Source organism: Fringilla coelebs, assembly GCF_963513975.1.
Source record: "Fringilla coelebs genome assembly, chromosome: 13".
Lineage (NCBI taxonomy): Eukaryota > Metazoa > Chordata > Aves > Passeriformes > Fringillidae > Fringilla > Fringilla coelebs.
In genome coordinates, this window is record NC_140039.1 from 17863634 (window position 1) to 17881694 (window position 18061).

The following is an 18061-nucleotide window of genomic DNA, read 5'->3' on the forward strand; positions in this document are numbered from 1 at the left end:
TTTCAAACAACTTGGATATGGACTTAATTTAATCACAAGAATATATTAATGCATTTGATCTGCTTTGGGTTTTTTTCAGTGTGACTTTTTCAGCTTAGCATTGCTGTCTATTTTTGAGACCATCTTTGCTTTTCCCGAGTTACTTTTAATAAACTATTTTAGCAGCAGGAGCTAGTGTAAGTGTCCTTAGAAAGCACTTGCTCTGCCAGACAGGAGGTGTTTTTCAGGTTCCATACTTTGGTTTTCTGTACTTAATTATTATTTTTTTCAGAATAAATTAGCCTGTATTAAAAGCGCACCGGAGGCTGGAGTTCTTTGTTCCCAGGCTGGAAATAACATGGTCAGTGAAGGTGTTTTCATTATGCTTCACTCTTGAACTTCAGGGGAAATTTTGGATGGCATGTTCAGGATGTTGAACAGTTACTGGCTGTCAAAGGTTTGGGTTTTCATGCTGCTGTGACAAACTGAAAGGTTCTTCTCTGCTAAGGGTGTTGTAAGAGCCTGGCAGCTTCAGCTTCAGCGCTGTGTTGCTTGTCAGTGCTGAGTAGGATAACAGGACATGGCTACAGAGGATGGAGCTTTCTGGGATTTAGAGGGGTGGTTTCCCCTTCTGTCTGTACTGCCCAGGCTGTGTGTCCCCAAGAGGCCCTTCTCTAAAGCCTTGTGTTGGAAGTCATTATGGGTGATGGTGGCTGTTGGACCTTCCAGGTGCTGTCTCTCCTTCAAATGGTATCCCTCTTAATCTGCTGGATGAAACCTCCTGCTCTGCATGCCTTCTGTCTACTATAGGATGTCTCTTTTTGTAGTAGATATTTCTTGCATTTGTTTGTTTTGGGGGAACCTCTAATGTTTAATTTAGAAAGGAGGGGTGGCATTTTGAGGTATTATTTATTGCTTTAATCCAGCATGGTATATGTGAAGGCAGGAGCTCTTGTTGTGTGCAATATTCCAGCACTTCTTCAGGTCCATCTGCTCTGCCAAAGAGTTTGCTTTGCTCTGCTTCTGTCCTTTTGGAGCCTCTGGCTGCAGGGCATCTTCTGTGTTCAGGAAATGACTGGACATGACACTCAGTGTCTCTGGTTCAGATGTGATTGGTCAAAGGTTGGACTTATTGATCTTGAAGGTCTTCTCCAACCTTATTGATTCTGTGATTCTGTTTCCTGCAATTCGTTGCTGGCTGCTTTATTCCACAGTGACCTACTTTGATTAGGCAACCGGTCTTTATTTGCAAAGGAGCATGTTGTTCCTTCACCAGTCCTCCAGCTGGAAATGGTTTCAGGTCTGAACTTCTCAGAATGAGACTGTTGATACCAATTTAATCTTGTTCATGGCTGGTTTATATCGCTTGGTGACGTGCCAGGGTTGTTCTCTCCTGGGTGTTTGTTTCTCTGCTATATTTATAGACAGTAACACTCACTCCTGTCAACCTCCAAACTTTTCTTTAGCTTCCCACTATAACGTGGGCTCGTTTCCCTTGTCCCCTCAATTTTAGCTCCGTGTTCTTGAGCACAGTTGCCCAAGCAGGAGCCCTTGCCCACAAGGCACACGCAGGTTTTGCACTTGGGACACAGTGCTTCTCCATCCTCTCTGGCATTGCCTTGTCTGATACAGCCTGAGGCTGCTGCTTTTTGTGCTTTGCAGTGCTTGGCCACTTGTGACATCGAGAGTGACTCATTCCCCTGGGCTCCTCTCGGTCCCATTGAGTTTAAATTCATCAGGGAAATACAGATGATGTACCATATCCTGTTGTGCTTTGAAAGATCCTAATGGAGTTGTGGCAGCTCACCAGAAGGATGAGCTGTTTCTCTTGACCTGTGATCTGAAACAATACAGACCAAATCCAGCAAATACAAATCAAGGGGAATTTTATTCATGAGTTGCTTCCCCGAAGTGTCAGTGAATCCAAGGCTGGAGCCTGAGCAGAGGCATTTGGAACAGATGTTTCAGGTTAATAGAGAAGAGACTGAAGAGCTTATTTTGAAAGAAAATAACTGGGAATATGAAGAGGGAAACAGAAAACCCAGTGAGCAATTCAGGTGTGTAATCTGGTAATAAGCTTAAATGCTCTCCCTTTATAAGGGGAGGAAAAGAAATGTACTTTGACTGTGGTGTGAGCCCAGGCAGTGCCTTGCAGCCGTGGTAAAGGCTGGTAGGAGCTCAGCATGGACTGGGACTTGGGATTGTTGAAATCTTCCATTCTTCAAAAACGGCAAAACAAGGCTGTGTTAAATTCAGAGAGTCAGGAGGGCAGGGTGAGAGCCCAGGTCCTCGCTGGTATCTTGCTCTTACTGAAGCCACTGCTGCAGGCTGTTTATTTGGGGTGACGCTGCTGTTTCACCCTTTGCCTCTTTACCCTTTTTATCCCAGCTCAGGGCTCTGCAGACGGCTGGGGAAGAGGGGACAAAGCTCCATCTAGTGTGGAAAGGGAGATGTCTGGGAGCTGGCCAAATGAGAAATCCTACAGAAGCTGCCTTCCCCTAGTCCAGGAATGGGGGTTGCTTTTTTGGCTGTTTTTGTTTTGGGGTTTGTTTTGGCAGCTTGTGTATAGGACTGCAAAGTGCTTTGGCTGTGTAAGTGTTAATTGAATAACTCTGGCATTGACAGCTGATGTTAATTTTTGTACTCTGAAAGCGTGTGCAGGATAGTACTGGCTTTAATGCAACTTAAAGTAGTCTGTAGTGCCAATTCAAGGCAAATTTAAATATATATCTTTCTATTAAGATTAGGAATTCTGTAGCCAGGTTGTAGCTGTGTGAAAGGAAGTGACACAGAAGTATAACACTTCTAAGGTAGAATATCTTAGTTTAAGATGAAGTTGAAGATTTGTACAAAAATAAACTATGGTAAGATAGATGGTAAAAGCTGTTATCCATTTATACTTGCATTATCTGCTTTTAAAAACAAGAAGGAATAGCAAATCATCTTGTTTGTTCTGGAGTTTGTAAAAAAAATAATTTTTCCTCCCCTGAATACTTGTAAAGCCAGTTGCAGTTCCCTGAATGTGGAAGGGGAAAATGTTTTCAGTGTATTAGATATATATTGGCAACTAAGTATCAAGCGGCCACTAAAAAAAAAGCTACTGCAGTTTAATCCAGATTTTTTATGTGGGTTATGAAGGAAACATTTTTTTATTTTCCTTAATCCACCTGTGATGTCCCATTCTTATCCAAGCACATGCTGCTTGTCCTCCTGCCTGCAGTACCTCAGCGCCAAAGACCACTGGGCAGAACTGGTCCCTGCCCAAAGTGGTAGATCAATGTAATCTGTGGGAACTTGGGATCAAACTTCTCTGTGGGTTTTCATTGTTGTTTTGGGGGTTTTCATGGTTTCCAGCATGTTGGGAATATTGGGGATTGTTCCTGCTGGAGGAGGATCATGAGGAATAGAAGGTGGTGAGAATAGAAGGTGGCAGAGAAGGTGAAGCTTTCTTCCACACCAGTAGGCTGAGGTGAAGGCAGGGTTTGTAGCGCTGACTTTTCTGAGCCAAGAAGATGAAGAAGTGGCAGGGTCACTTTGCTCCAGCAGCACATTTGTCCCCAAGGTGCAGCTGCAGGTCCTGACTGAGAGCTGCTACAATACTGCTTTTTAGGGACAGCAGTACAGTTGGCTGCTGGGCTCCAGCAAGTCTGGAGCTGCACATCATTTCCAGGTGACTTTGCTGCATGTTTGTGAACCTGGCTCACTAATGTAGCACTGTACAGTTGCCTGCTGATGCCTAAAATAACAGAAGGTGTGAAATGCTGCTCCACGCCAATGGTGGGTCCTCCAGCAGGTACTTGCCAAGGTCACAAATGCTAAGTAAACCAGATTAAACAAAACCCTGTTGCAGGAATGCGTGATTAACTGTAGTCTTTGCAGGATTTATTGGTTATAAGCTAAGCCCTGCCTTTATTTTTTTGTCCTAGTAACCAAGGCAGATGTGAACTTCAAGTCCAGTGAAACATTTTTTTGGCTCTTGCCTCTGTTTACATGATTCAGGAGTTTGCAGTAGTTCCACAACAAATATAGCTTTGAACAGAAATAGCCATTCAAGTGCTGTGCTTCTGGCAGTGCAGAACAGATTAGAAGGGTCTGACAGAAAGGCTTGTAAATAGTTTTGAGTTGGCTGCTCTTTTTTCAAAAGTAAACCAAGGGCTGTAATGTATTTTGAAAAGTAAGAAGTGGTGTTCCTGCTACAAGTGTCACAGACAGCATGGCTTAGCTGTCACTGAATTGTGCAAAACATGGGCTGTGCTGAACAGTTTTACTTGAGAAGATCCCATTTTCTAGAAACTCAGCAGCTGTGTTAATCTTTGAGATTGTATTTGGTTGCATAAAGTTATTTCTGAAGATTTTTCCTGATGTGTCCTCTTTGAGATGTGCTTGTGCATTTTAGATGCAGCATAAGACATGCAGAGCACAAGGGTGATTGCAAAATTAAATTAAGGCTGTGTATTAGCAGGGCCATATTTGAGGTGTTAAAAGACCTATAAATAGGTTAGGGTGGATCTTTTTGTATATATTTTTGACTTTGTGAAATCAAGAAGGATAAATGTTGCTTGCATGTTTTTATTTTGAACGAGACTTCATTCTGTACCATGGTTTTCATTTGGTATTTCTTTTATTTACATGTCACCCCATGTTTAAGTAATTATTTTCCTCATTCCCTCTCTGATGTTCATGAGCAGTTTCTAGCTTGAAACAAGATGCAGAATTATTTTGATGAGGGAAGAGAAGGAATTACCGTAATAGTCCTTGGAGGTGCAGCTCCCCAGTGCTGAAGGCTTTAAATCAATGCCAAATATTTCTCTGAAAGACTGCAGTTCCTACAAATGTGGCAAATATAAAACAGAATTTAGAGCTGTTGGATGGCAGGTGAAAAGGCTCCTCCAAATAATATTTGCACTGTCCTGCCCCAGCCATTCTGCCCCACAGTGCACACTCTGAGGCTGTAAGCACACAGAAACTGTACCCAACTTTGGGAATCCCCAAACTTGGGATTTGGGAGAGGTAGCTGGTGACAGAAGGGCTCTTCACTGGGTGTGTCTGTGCTGAGGATGCTGCTGACAGCATAGCAAGGATGCCTGGTGAACTGAGGAGGCTTGTTTCCTCCAGGAGCCTTGGTTTGGGATTCTCCCATGTCAGGGATGTTGTGGGGGCATTGAGTGGCCTAAGCAAGGGAATTGAAAGCCACCTGTCTTTAGTTGTTTGCAGTTGGGCAAATCCTCCATTTTGCTTTGCCTCAATTAGCAAGTTTGTAAACATCACTAATGCTTCCTTACATGGACAGCTGGAGCTTATCCCACCTTCCTGTCTGTGCTGTGAAAACCCAAGGCAGCAAGTCTGGCACATCTGTCCTGCAATTGCAAATCTAATTGCAGTGTAAATATCCAAGCGGTTGGTAAAGTAACTTGTTGCTGAATAAGGGCTTTTTTTACCCCCACCCCAAGTAGTTCAGCTTGCACAATCCTCTTTGCCCCAATAACTTTTCCACAAATAGATAAAAAGGTAGAAGAAACATGAGCAATGCTTAAGGGACTCTAAAATTGAAGTTTGTTCCAAGCATGGGGACGCTGAGGAATTGGTTTATGCAGCTTTGGGATTTGCTTTGTTAGAAAGAAGAGTTGCTAAAGACATTTGCTGATCTGATCAGGTCCAGTAATGAACAGCTAGTGCTGTGGCTAGGGACTGAAGAGAGAGTTTGCATAATATCTGTCCAAGACTGGTTTAATGTTAAAATCATTGCAGTGATGGGTTGTTTGTTCCCTTGCATGTTGTTTTTAGTGTTGTGAACAAGTCCTACGTGCTGGTAATGCCAACATACTGAGCACAGAATTCACTGTGTGGTTCTCATCATGACTGTTTGGGATTCTTAATCATTTAAAGCAAATCTTCCATAAACACTTTCCCTTTTGCTCCTCAAGATCCTGTTTGCTCAGCATGCCAGAGCGAGGATGTCATCTGCAGGAGATGAGGCTTCCAGCTGCCTCATCCTCTTTGGAAGGCCTTGAATAGTGCTGTGACAGTGGAGTCAATAAGCAGAAAACCTTGGATGAATGGAAGGTTTAGGCTGGGAACTGCTGGTCCTGGAAAGCCTTGAGGGACACCATGGCTTTTCAGCTGGGAAGGAGTCTGGGCATGTGAGTTATGGATACAAGCTGTGGGCACTACATGGCTGAGCCTTATCTTCTGCTGAAAACTGCCTCAGTGAATAAACTTGCTATCCAGCTGTGCAAGTGATAATTTCTAAACCAAGATAAGATGGAAAGGTGCTGTGAAGGCAGACCTGGGCACTGTGTAGTTGTAAAGTATCAAAAAGTGTGGTGGTCATACGTCATCTTCCTGTCAGCGACAGTATTATCATCACTGTTTACCCAGATTAAAAAAGGTAAATTCTGCATTACAAAATCAAAAACTACAGAGATTACTAGTGGAGCCTTATCTCCTCTCCTTTTCTTTTATCACCTTTTGGTTGTTTTAGCAATCTGGCTTTTTGTTTTGCAAATTTGTGTAGAGCCCTTTAGAGAGGGAAGTGCCCATAGATGTGGTGTCTGAAAAATGGTTTAAAAAGCCTTTAACAAGGTCAGACTTTTAAGTGAAAGGCAAATCTGCGTCATGCCTTTTTTTCCTCTTTTATTTTTCGTTAATATTTTTTCTAAATTTGGGATGGAAACTTCGAAAGTTTGAGGAAAAGCATCAAACCAATATCAGGCAATGCAGTCAGCTACATTTTAAATTCCTTTAGTTCTTCATGGGACAAATTTTGGGAGCTTGAGGTATTTGTGTAGCTGCCTGTTCTTTTCCAGCCTGTTTGAGCAGAGGTGAAGCTGGGGAAATGGCGTGTGCACTGCCACATCGACTCTGTACCATTACAGATGTAGTCCAGGCTCTTGAGAGATGGATGTCCAGTGGTTCCTAGGTGGAGGTTCGCCTAGGTGAACCTTGAATGGGAAGAAGTTACATCCCAGAAAACAAATTTGTCTTGCACCCACCCTTTCCCTTCATCTTTTTGGTGATAAAGATCGTGAGAAAACGGTGCTGTTACAGACAGCCCTTATCCACTGATGGTGTTAATGGCCTGATCACACCCCTTTTAATTAATGAATGGGAGAAGTGCCTTCAATGCCAGCCCGTGTCTTCAGTTTCTCCCATTCCTTGCGGGGCGGTGAGGGTGGTGCAGCCCCTGGGATCCTCTCAGCCCACGGCGGTGCCGGGAATTTACCCCAAACCCTGCGGATCCAGGTGCCCATCAGGAGGCTGCGCGGCGCTCCCATGCAGGTGAGACAGGATGCAGCAAGATGCTGGCTCCAAACTCCTGGGCTGTTTCGGAGCCCTTTCGTGGTACCCCCTGGCCGTGCTGCCTCAAGCCCGTTGTTTTCCCCTCGGTAGGTGCTGGATTGCACAGGTCTGCAGTGCCGGGAGCTGCTGCTCCCTGGGGATTGGAGTTGCCAGGTCCTTATCTGGAGCCTCCCCTGGAGACACAGCCGGCCCGGACGCCGCTTGGCTTTCACCCGGGGGTGCTCAGCACAAGCCCTTGGACACCAAATTTGGGGGGAATGATGGAAGCTGTTCAGATGTTCATGCCCTGCTCCTTTGACAGCCCCTGTCTGTGAGTGATGCTTTGCCGGGGCACCGTGAGCAGATGATTGTGGGGTTGGTTTGGCGTGGTGGAGGTTGTGCTCTGGGAATTGAGGATTACTGTGCTTGGGACTGGCCACTGTCCTCTGCAGAGCCACAGCAGCTGGGCTGATGGTGACTTTCAGGAGGGGAAGACTCTATGTTTAAATATATATACGTATGTATGTCTCTTATTCTGAAACTTGATGGCAAAACGGTAGATTTGGGCTAACAGAGGTTCAGTTTCTGTGTAAAAAGACTTGGTGTATTCTCACTGTTGTAATATGCAACTCTTTGAGGATACTTTAGGTTTACAATTTTTTATTTCCCTTTTATGGGCAATAGTAGTAAAGGATTGTAAAATGTGACCTTTGCAGCTTCTGGATCGAACCTCTTAATTTTACCTTGTTCCTTAACCTGGACAAGATCAAGCTTTCCAGGCTATACTGCAAGCTGTGTCCCCAAGTAAATGGGCATTCAAGCAGATCAACTTACGGCATTTTATTAAGTCAACACTCATGCAAAAGCCACCTCCAGAGCTTAATAATTATTTACTGAGTGCTCCTGGGTCATGAGAGAGGTTTTCATTAAGTTCAGAAAGCATTATGTTCAGCCACTTGTGAAGGTGTGTTTTAAAGACAGGAAGAAAAATGGAAAACTACTACATGGTGTACAACAACTTAAATTTCTTAGCTGAGGATTGAATATTTTTGTTTGTGGGGTTGGATTTTTTTGAAGGGGGTTTGGCGGGGGGGGGGGGTGGTGGTTTTTTTTTTTTCAAAGTGGATTGGTCCCCTGAATTAATTTGATCTGAAATTTAGCCCTTATCTTGGTGTAGTAGGTGTGCGTGGTGGATGGATGTTGCAGGGTTCTGCCTTCCCTCCCCAGCCAGGTGCACTCAGTGCGTCCAGGCAGATGGTTGGGTGCCTTTTGGGCTGTGTTCTGTTCTGTGGGTGCAGCCCATGGTGCAGGGCAAGCAGTGCAGGTCAGCATACAAAAACATTTTAGGAGGCACAGAAAACATTTCCCTCGATGATGGAGCAGGGGCAGGCAGCCTATTTCTTTAAACATGTAACCTTCAAGTCCGGAAACCTTTTATGTAGGAGCCTGAAACGTAGTGCTGGCTTTATTATAAAGGCTGATAAAGGTCTCCACACCGTTTTTGTAACTGCTTTGTCCTTGGCAAGTCAGGACGTAGGAGGGTGCCAAATCTTGGGCTTGTTTTTTTTTTTGCATTGATACTTCAAGCAGCGCCAGGCAGTTGGCGGTGAGCGGAGCGTCGCCGTAACCCACAATCAATTATTAAATGTTAGGAATGAAGTACAAAGTGCTCCCGGGAAAATGCTGTAGTAGTTGGAATCCCTTACCTTGGCTGAAGGGGAAAAGGGCTTGTGTAGGGGTTTTTTTGTTGTTTTGGAGTTTTTGTGTTTTGTATTAGACTTTTTTTTTGGAGCGGTGGTGGTGTGTGCAATCTGGCTCCTCCTTGCATTAATTTTTTTCTTTTGCTTTTTTTCATTTTTCTGTCACTTCTTTCTGAGGCAAACAGCATTGGTGGCTAGCAGGTCAGAAGCTAATACAGATATTGTTGCTTCAGCCACATATACAGTACAGAGAACAAAAAGTTTCTTGAGGTTTTACTGCTTGTTAGAGAGATTGAAAACAGAATTCATACAACTCAACTTTAATTTTGAAGAAACTCTAGTGATTTTCTACAGGTGATGTTGGGAGCTGAGTGGTGGTCTCCTCTGAAAATGCCTTCTGGAGGTCAAGTATTTAAGTAATCCACCATTTAGGATAGAAAAACCTTAATCTTTAAAGCAAGGAGATGAGAGGCTGCCAACATTACAACTCAAATGTGGATGCCTTTATTTTCTCTATGAAGAATTATGATTGAAATAATGGTAAGACATAAACAAAAGCATTTAAATCCAGTGTTATTTCTGACCTCTGAGATCTGGTGCAGCTCAGTGGATTTCTTGAGGTGCTAAATCTGCCTTTCTTGGCTGATTTCTCTGTGGACTAACCCATTAACAAACAGTTGGCATGAATGGAGGAAGGAGAGCAGCAGCCTCCCTCTTATGTGCCATTTCTCAGTCAAGAGCAGGGTAGTCCATCCTGCCCAGAACAAGTGGTTTTGAAAGCTCTTTGTCTAATTTGTATAAGAAAGATTACATTGGAGAATTTATTTTTATCAAAAAATATTCAAAAATAGTTAAAGTTTCTAAAGTAGTTAAAAAGCAAAGTTGAGTTAATTATATTTTTTTCCCAGTTCAAAGTCTCCAGAGAAGCTTCTTAATCAATGCATAGATAGTGAAAAATAATGCTTGTACATCAGATAACTCATAACTAATGCATGTGAAGCAGAGCATTGTTTGATCAATTTATAGAATCTGAAAACAAAACTATCCAACAAAAGATGAGTTTGTTTTTTTGCCTAAGGGGACAGATAAAATAATCGGTAAACATCTGGGAAGGTTATGGTCTCTGTGGGTTGAAGGCAACAAAATCAAACCTGATTTTAATGTGATCAGTTGCCTTTTATTATGTAATGGCTACCTGCATAATAACTCACGTATGCAGTAGCTAACATTTCCCAGGCATCTGTGCAAAGGATATGTAATTTAAACTATTTAATAAAGCTTTATCACTTCATGATTAATTGGATTGGCTCATGACACATAACTAATAACTCCCAGTCTGTATTGCACTGTGCTTATTAGAGTGCTAATGGATAACTGGTTTAATCATGTGTCAATTAAAAGGATGAGTCGGTTTCATTTATTGCAATTAGATGGTTTCCATAAACTGTTTGCAGGAAGTATCTGAATTGCATCGTGTATTAGCTGTGTGTGGGCTCCGCTCCTGGCTCCACGTAATCTGGGGGTGAATCAGTTCATGTAGGGGAGTTTTGGATCCACATGTCCACTCTGGATTGTTCTGTGGTACACGGCACCAAGCATGGTCACGGGACGTCTGCCTGTGCACCAGCATGTAAGGGTCAAGAAGCTTTAAAAATGACCATTTTCAAAACTCTCTGGATGAAGCTTTAGAAATGACAAGTTTTTAATTGCTTCCTTGGTTGGAAAAGTGACTTTCTGACAACCCTCCTGTTTGCTCTGTGGACGTACACGGTCATGGAACCCAAACCATCTGTTCCTTCTATTCTGTGCTTGAGATGAGCAGACATGGTTCAGGGGGGAGCTGGATGGAGAATGACCTTGTGGTGCATGGGACAGACTTAGAGGAAGAGGTACCCAAGTTTCAAAGTGTTTTCCATGTTTGATCAGTGCTACTCATGGTGGGTGGAAGGAATGCTGGTGTGGGGAGACTGTCATGCACACAGGAGGAGCTTTGCAGAACCTGGGAATAAATAACAGGAAATCTGTCCATGTTCCTTCCCAGTGCTTGTGACAGAAATATCTGGTTGGGCAGGCAGGTGTTGTGCAGCAACTTTTATCCCAGAACAAGCATTATTTGAACTCACCTGCACTGATGGTGTGATGGTTGGGTGCCCATTTCCCTTTCCCAGTTAGTAATGGGTAAGATAAGAGGAGATGGCCCCAAGTTATGCCAGAGGAAGTATAGATTGAACATTACAAAGAATTTCTTCACTGAAAGAGTTGCCAGGCGCTGGAACAGCCTGTCAGGGAGATGGTTGAGTCACCATTGCTGGAGTTATTTAAAAGACACGTAGATGTGGCACTTGGGGACGTGGTTGAGTGGTGGGCTTGGCGGTGCTGGGTTAATTGTTGGACCTGATGGTCCTGGACATCTCTTCCAACCTAAACAATTCCATGATGCTGTGGCAGTAGCTGCAGTCTGGCAGCACATGGCTGTCCACACTCTGCGTTCAGGGCTCGTCTGCCTCTTTGCCATGTAAAATACTGAGCAGGATTGCAGTAGAAATAAAGCCTGGGAGCATCTTCGCCCTTTGGAGAAGAATTTGGCAGAACAGCATTTTCTGAGACTGTTGTCTCGTTAAAAGACACAATACTTGAAGCTCTTGTTTACAGTTTTTGATCAACAGTAAAGCCCTGAATCAACTGCTGGAAGCTGGAAGGACACTTGGTGCAAGTAGGTAAAATAATTGTGTGAGCAAGATGAGGTCCCTGGAAGGAGCTGTTTGAAATGTTGTGGAAATAATTTCTCCCTCCTGCTTCCTCTCTTTCCCCAACATTTTTGTGTATGGAAAGGTTCTTCTGAGATGGTTTCCAGCACACTTGGCTTTGGTAGGCGGAGAAACAGTTCAAAATGAAAGAAAGTGGGAGGAACTGCTGGGTTACCAATTTTGCAACATTAGGTATCTGTAAAAATTGCCAGTAGCACACAAATGAGAATGCTGACAAGTGTGGTACAAAATTGGCCTTTTTCCAACATGAGGAGAATGAATCCTTCCCTGAATGCAGCATTTGGGTGGCTTTTTTTCCTTCATGTATTACAGTGGTCTCTGAGGTGGGATGCACAGTGTTGTTAGTGGGCAGAAAGAAAATATGAGCACTTCAGCAATACAAGTATATAGTTCATAAATAAATAAGTAAACATTTTGAGGATGCATGTTCAGACATTCCTGGTAGGAATGTATAATCAAAACAATTGGGAGACCACTCATCTATAACTATCTTGGTCATGGAAATAAAGCGTTACTTCGGTTTAGAAATGTGAAAGTGGTTCAGATGTGCAGCCAGAAAACAAGCTGCTGGATTTAGATGTGAGAATGCTTCACCCTTAATTGAAAAGGGAGTGTTTTTTACAAGTATCACAGTCAATGACTTGTCTTGAGCAGCTAATTAGTACGATTATTCTGCAGCTGCATTAGTTTCACCACAAAGGTTTTCTCTGGTTTTATCAAAAGGATCAGTGTCTCTGTGAATGTTTCAACATGACAGGTCTTAAATAGCAAGATGGTCCCCGGCCTCCCTGCCCCCAAAATGTGTGCTCTGGAAGAGCAGAGTTTGATCTCTTGGGGCAGTAAGCGTGGGTTCTTATTTTTTTTTGTTTCTCCCCTGAACTGTGTTCAACATCAGTCCTAAACAAAGCCAGAAAACTTCCAGCAGTGCTGGCTCAGGCTGTCACAGCACAAGCAGCAAGACCTGGAAGGGATGCTGGCTCCCAGACTTGCATGTCCTGCCAGCATCCCACAGGTATCAGTGCTGGAGCCAGAGGTGGGGGTTTCAAGAGCAGCTTCCTCCTTAGAGCCAGGAGGGTTACTGCTGGCTTGCCAAGGCATGGCCCATGGATTTTGGTTTTGCAGGCTAAAAAAAGGATGAGTTGCTCTAGAAAATGTCCCTGCAGTCCATGGTGAAGTCCTGTGGTCTGTCCCATGTTCTGCTTGCCAATGGTTTAGAAATATCTCTTAGATGGTGAAGCTGTGCTGCGTGCTGGGTTGAGCCAGCCTCTTTGTAAAATATGACTGGAATAAAGCTGTTACTGTTGTTTATTTTGCCCGTTTTTTGTATCTGATGGTGCTTAGAAGATGCTGGTGGGCCTGGGGTGGAAGTTGGATTTTTTTTTAGAGGTCTGTTTTCTAAGTCTGAAAAGTCACTACCAGCAGTGACTAGCCTGAGGTAGTATTATGCAGGCAATAAGTGAACTATGTTTTGTCATGTTTTCATGGGAGAGGTAAATTTACTTTACTTTGAGCTAGATCATTGGACTGGGGTATTATCCATACCAATGATTAGACTTGCTTCAGCTCTTTATTATTAAGAAAAAAGGAATAAATGTGCCGACTACTGTCTATAAAAGCATTTGTTTTTCTCGTGGGCAGTTGCTATAAAATTTGAAAGAGCAAATGGCTCTTTACAGCTGGATGTTGGCGTTTGGGCAATGGTTTGGCTGCAGTCAGGTTAAGGCAGCCTAAGGTGGCCGCCGAGTACCTGCAGTCGGTCAGCTCCAAATTCCCCTCGCGCGGAGCCGCGGATCCTCACCCATCGCGCCCCACGTTCCCCTGTAACTCCAACAGCCCTGGCCTCCAGAGCTGCCATCCCGCTTGGTGGAAGCTGAGCTGTCTTTCTCTGGTCTTCCCACAGCAATTCCGAGCATCCTGGCGCTTCCAAGCCTCCCTTAAGCTCCTCCAGCATGACCTCACGAATCCTGCTCCGACAGCAGCTCATGCGTGAGCAGATGCAGGAGCAGGAGCGTCGGGAGCAGCAGCAGAAGCAGCAGGCAGCCCAGTTCATGCAGCAGCGAGTGCCCGTGAGCCAGACACCTGCCATCAACGTCAGCGTCCCCACCAGCCTGCCCCCTGCCACCCAGGTGCCCATGGAGGTCCTCAAGGTACGCACCTTTCCGCTCAGGAGCTCCTCAAAACCCGCTTTGTTTAACAGGGACGTGGTTCTAGGTGTTTTCGGCAACCAAGTTTTGCAAATAAGCTGGCTCTGGCTTAGTTTGCAGCTTGTTTTGTTGGCCTGGTAGCAAAGAATGGAAAAACTTTTTTAAAAAGTTTGTATAACTTTTGTTTTCTTTCAACTTTGGGATCTCCGGAGGGGGGTTTTGTAACAAAACTAAGTTTTCCATCATTTTCCCTTTGGAAAACGCTTCTCCATCTTTCTAGTACTTAATTACTTTCAATACGAAGAAATTATTAGTAGATAACAAATCAGTATTTTGGTTTTTAAAGGAAAACATTGAAATAGTTTTGTAAGATGGAGTCAAAACTCTTTACAAAAGAACTCCTCAGAAAGCCTTAATCTGAAATATGGGTGAGTTTCCAGCTACTTGCAACGAGTCTTTGTAATCCTTTTTTTGTTTAAATGACTTGTTTGCTATTAGTAGCTTTGGATTCCTTGTCCCACTGGAAACTGTAGGAGCTTGTTAGTGTCCCTGTGTCAAAGGGGATGTAGCTTGCTAATTACTCAGGGAAAAACGTGCACAGCTATAAGAAAAGAGATAATTTCACGCACTGCTTAAATTCAAGCAAGCTGAAGCACCGTGAAATGTGTGAGTAAAACAATGTCAAATGTTTTGGAGAAGTTTGCTGACATATTTCACGAAAATATGATTTTCACCAGTTTTGTAGAGTTTGCTCTGCATTATTGCTGGATCTTTTAATTACAGTTTGTTGTTTAGTCAGTGAGCATATTCTTACCACATAAGTTAGCTGAGCTTGGTGACAAACCGCTCATGTTGTGCTTGTTGCTGTTGTATACCAGTGATATGCAGTCAGAAATTCAGTTTTAAAATAGACTTGCTAGCTCAGGATTTTGAAGGGCTCTGTGTGACAGGTTTATGGGGAAAATATAGGATAATTTTATTTATTGCATCTGTATTATGGTGTTGTGTTGTCAGCACTAAAACTAACACTTGATTTGGTATAGTAGAGTCATAGTCCAGTATGTGATCTAGAAGCAAAAAGGCAGCAGTTGAATTTTGAATTCTCTTTCTCCATACACACACATTTCCATTAAAAATTAAATATAGTATTCTTTGAACATGTGAGAATATGTCTGTAGTAAGGAGTCTGAAATTGTCTGGGAAGAATTGTTTTGTCTAATGTTTGTGTATTACTCACGATGTTTGTGTATAACAATTTCTTCAGATTGTTTCCAGGTTATGGCTGTAGTTATAATTCAGATCCAGCAGATGTGTAGGTGCTATGAAATTGGGGTTTTTTTGTGATGCACCTAGCTAAATAAGCATATATTACATTTTTTACATCCTTTCATCTTAATCTCTTACAATATGAGTTTTAGGGTATTTTTTAAGTACTGTGAAAACTTGTAGGAAAGTGTTTACTTTTTGATGATATTTTACTGATAAGGAAGGAGTATAACATCTTGAAGAAGCATTAGCTGTTCTCATTATTGTTCATTTTGCAAATGCCTCTTTCTGTGGGAGAGGAGGGTAGGCAGCCCTTGATTTCTGAGGACAGACTTCAGTAAATCTCTGCAGCCAAAAGGTGATGCAAATGGCGTTCCTGAAACCTGGCTTGTCACAGGATCTGTGTGCAAAGCTGTAACCTGCTGGAGCATTGCTAGGAAACTTCACCCACAGGACTTGAACCTGACCCCTTGTCCCTTAGGATTCCAAAAAAGGTACTTGTCCCCCATTTCCCTCTGATGGGGAAGGATCTCCTGGAAAGAGGTAGGACACTTCTCCTCCACTTGTCTTTAGCCCAAATAAGAGTGCGTGACTCTGTAGAATAAAAAATTAGGAGAATGTGTCCTTAAGCAGCTTGTCAAATAAAAATAGTTACTGGCAACAGGTACCTTTTGGCAATGGAATTCCATTTTGAAGGTGATAGTTGTGGAAATATGAGCAACCTGCTGGACCAAAGTGATGTATTTCTTCTTATCACCTACATTTCCATAAGTAACAGACAAAATTAGCAAAACCAAGTCCTCTGGGACTCTGCCTGTGAGAGGAGAGAAAAACTTCAAAACTGATGAAAACAGCAAAGCTGCTTTGCATAGCTCTGCTGCTTGTGTTTTTGGTGGAGGAAAGCAGTGAAAGATTCACCCTTTTATCCTTACTCAGAACAGTGGGCCAGTTCTGTACAAAACAAAAATTAGTACAAAATGCCAGGTTTGAAGTCATGATCTTCCTGAAAATTACCACTGACGCTTCAGTGAGAGTAAGATTTGGCGAAAGATTCATATAGTTTTCTTTGTTGTTTTGGGGGGGATTGTTTTGGGGTTTTATTTTGTTTTTTCAAATAGGATATTTGGCTCAAAAGCTGAGATTAACAATAACTCAGGATCTTCCTGGTGCCAGTGTGCTGACAGCCAGCTCTGGCTGCAGTGACATCATTTCCCTGCAGCTGCTTTTTACACTTCAGTTGTTTTTTAGCTGTAGACAAATTTTCCATATGAGCTGTACAGAAATTTTAATAGATAAATAGGGAGCTAAGTTGCTAACTTTACTATCCATATGGTCTGGATTTAAGTGACATTAAAAAATGGGATAGGCAAAAAGGGGATTTTTTACACTTTCAGGAAGGTTAACCTGCAAGGCAACTTTACTTAAAAGTGATCTTTTTCAGTGTTACTTCACAAGCAACACCAAATCTAACAGCTACTTTTGTTGTTGTGTTTGTTTGCTTCTTTGTTTATTTGTTTTGGTACTTTTGCATCAAAAAATCCCACTCTAAGCCTGTTGAATCGGTCAGTGTTTAGTGGTTTTAATTATGTTGTGTGACTTGCCCTTTCACCCATATCTCACAGTGTGAGAAGGAGAATAATACTTGCATATCTGAGGATGGTAATTCAGAATGACTGGTTTAAAAAGAAGCCAGAGGTGTTAATGAGCTTGGATTTTATATTTGTTTTCAAGATGTCCATTTAGAAACAATACAGAAAGAGAAATATGTACTAATCTATGTCACGTTGCATAGGCATCTCCAAATTGCATAACATTTTATGCTCAAGGCCATGTGAATAAATTGGATTTCATTTTCTTGAGTAATGACTTCTCATTGCATCACTCCTCTGCCAAGTAATGTAGCTTGGCAAGGTAGGAGATGACCTGCTGGAATTCAAATTTTGCATTGCTTTGTGCGGCCTAATTAAGAGATGGACTGGGAGTAGGTTTGATGCTTTTGGAACAGTATCTCTTCAACTCTAATAACAAAAGGAAGATTTGTTCCAGTTTGTGGCTATGCTTCTGCAGAGCTGGAATTGGCCTCATGGGCTGGTTTGTCTTCGAGCACCTTCTCATCCATCTCCAACACTACAGAGAGATGTCACCAGGAATTCTTTGCTTCTGCTGTAATTCACCTTCTTTCTCTGCCTTGGAAACAGGAATATAATATAAAAAAAGTTTATTGGGGTAGTTTCAAGCCCTAGTAAATCCCATTAAGGATGGGATCCCATAAGGACCTATGGGATCCCATAAGGACCTTATGGGACCCATTCCTTATGTATTTATTTATTTATATTTAAAAGGATTAGCATCTTTGCAAAGAGTTCATCTTAAAACTGAATTGTTGCTGTGCTGTGTGACTTGTATTGCTTTGCCTGGTTTCTGGATCAGGCTTACTGTATAGAAGAAGTATGACACAATCCCCTAAATCCTTTGAACCTGCCTGCCCAAAGCCAGTGTGGCACTGCAGGAACTGTGGCTGGTGTGTGTCCTCCATGGGGGCAGCAGCACAGGAGCATCCTCAGGAGGCAGCACAGGCTGGTGTGTGTCCTCCATGGGGGCAGCAGCACAGGAGCATCCTCAGGAGGCAGCCCAGGCTGGTGTGTGTCCTCCATGTGGGCAGCAGCACAGGAGCATCCTCAGGAGGCAGCACAGGCAGCTCAGGGCCAGCACCGGCCCACAGAATTGCAAATCAGTTCCACTGAAAATATTACCAGTTCTTGCAGGATTGAAAACATTTCTGGTGGGCAGCTGACACCCAGCCCTCTGCATGTCTCACTAAGCAGATGGAAGGTGGAAAGTGAAGGGTGAACATTTCTTCCCTCTGGCCCTCCATGTTACTTGTTGGCATTTCTCGGTGCGTGGATGTGACACTTGCTGTCATGTT

The 18061-nt window shown here is 43.0% G+C and overlaps 1 protein-coding gene across 5 annotated transcripts in view; it reads left to right on the forward strand.

Annotated features, from left to right (window-relative positions):
* Window positions 1–18061, forward strand: part of MITF (melanocyte inducing transcription factor) — a 99400-nt gene that overhangs the window by 41547 nt on the left and 39792 nt on the right. For 3 of the 5 annotated variants that reach the window (XM_084214744.1, XM_084214747.1, XM_084214748.1), the window contains one exon: window positions 13626–13872. In XM_084214744.1, the coding sequence (XP_084070870.1) occupies window positions 13626–13872 (247 nt within the window). Of the gene's footprint in view, window positions 1–686; window positions 709–7495; window positions 7589–13625; window positions 13873–18061 lie in introns of those variants that run through there. The other 2 variants (XM_084214746.1, XM_084214745.1) reach the window with 2 other exon arrangements.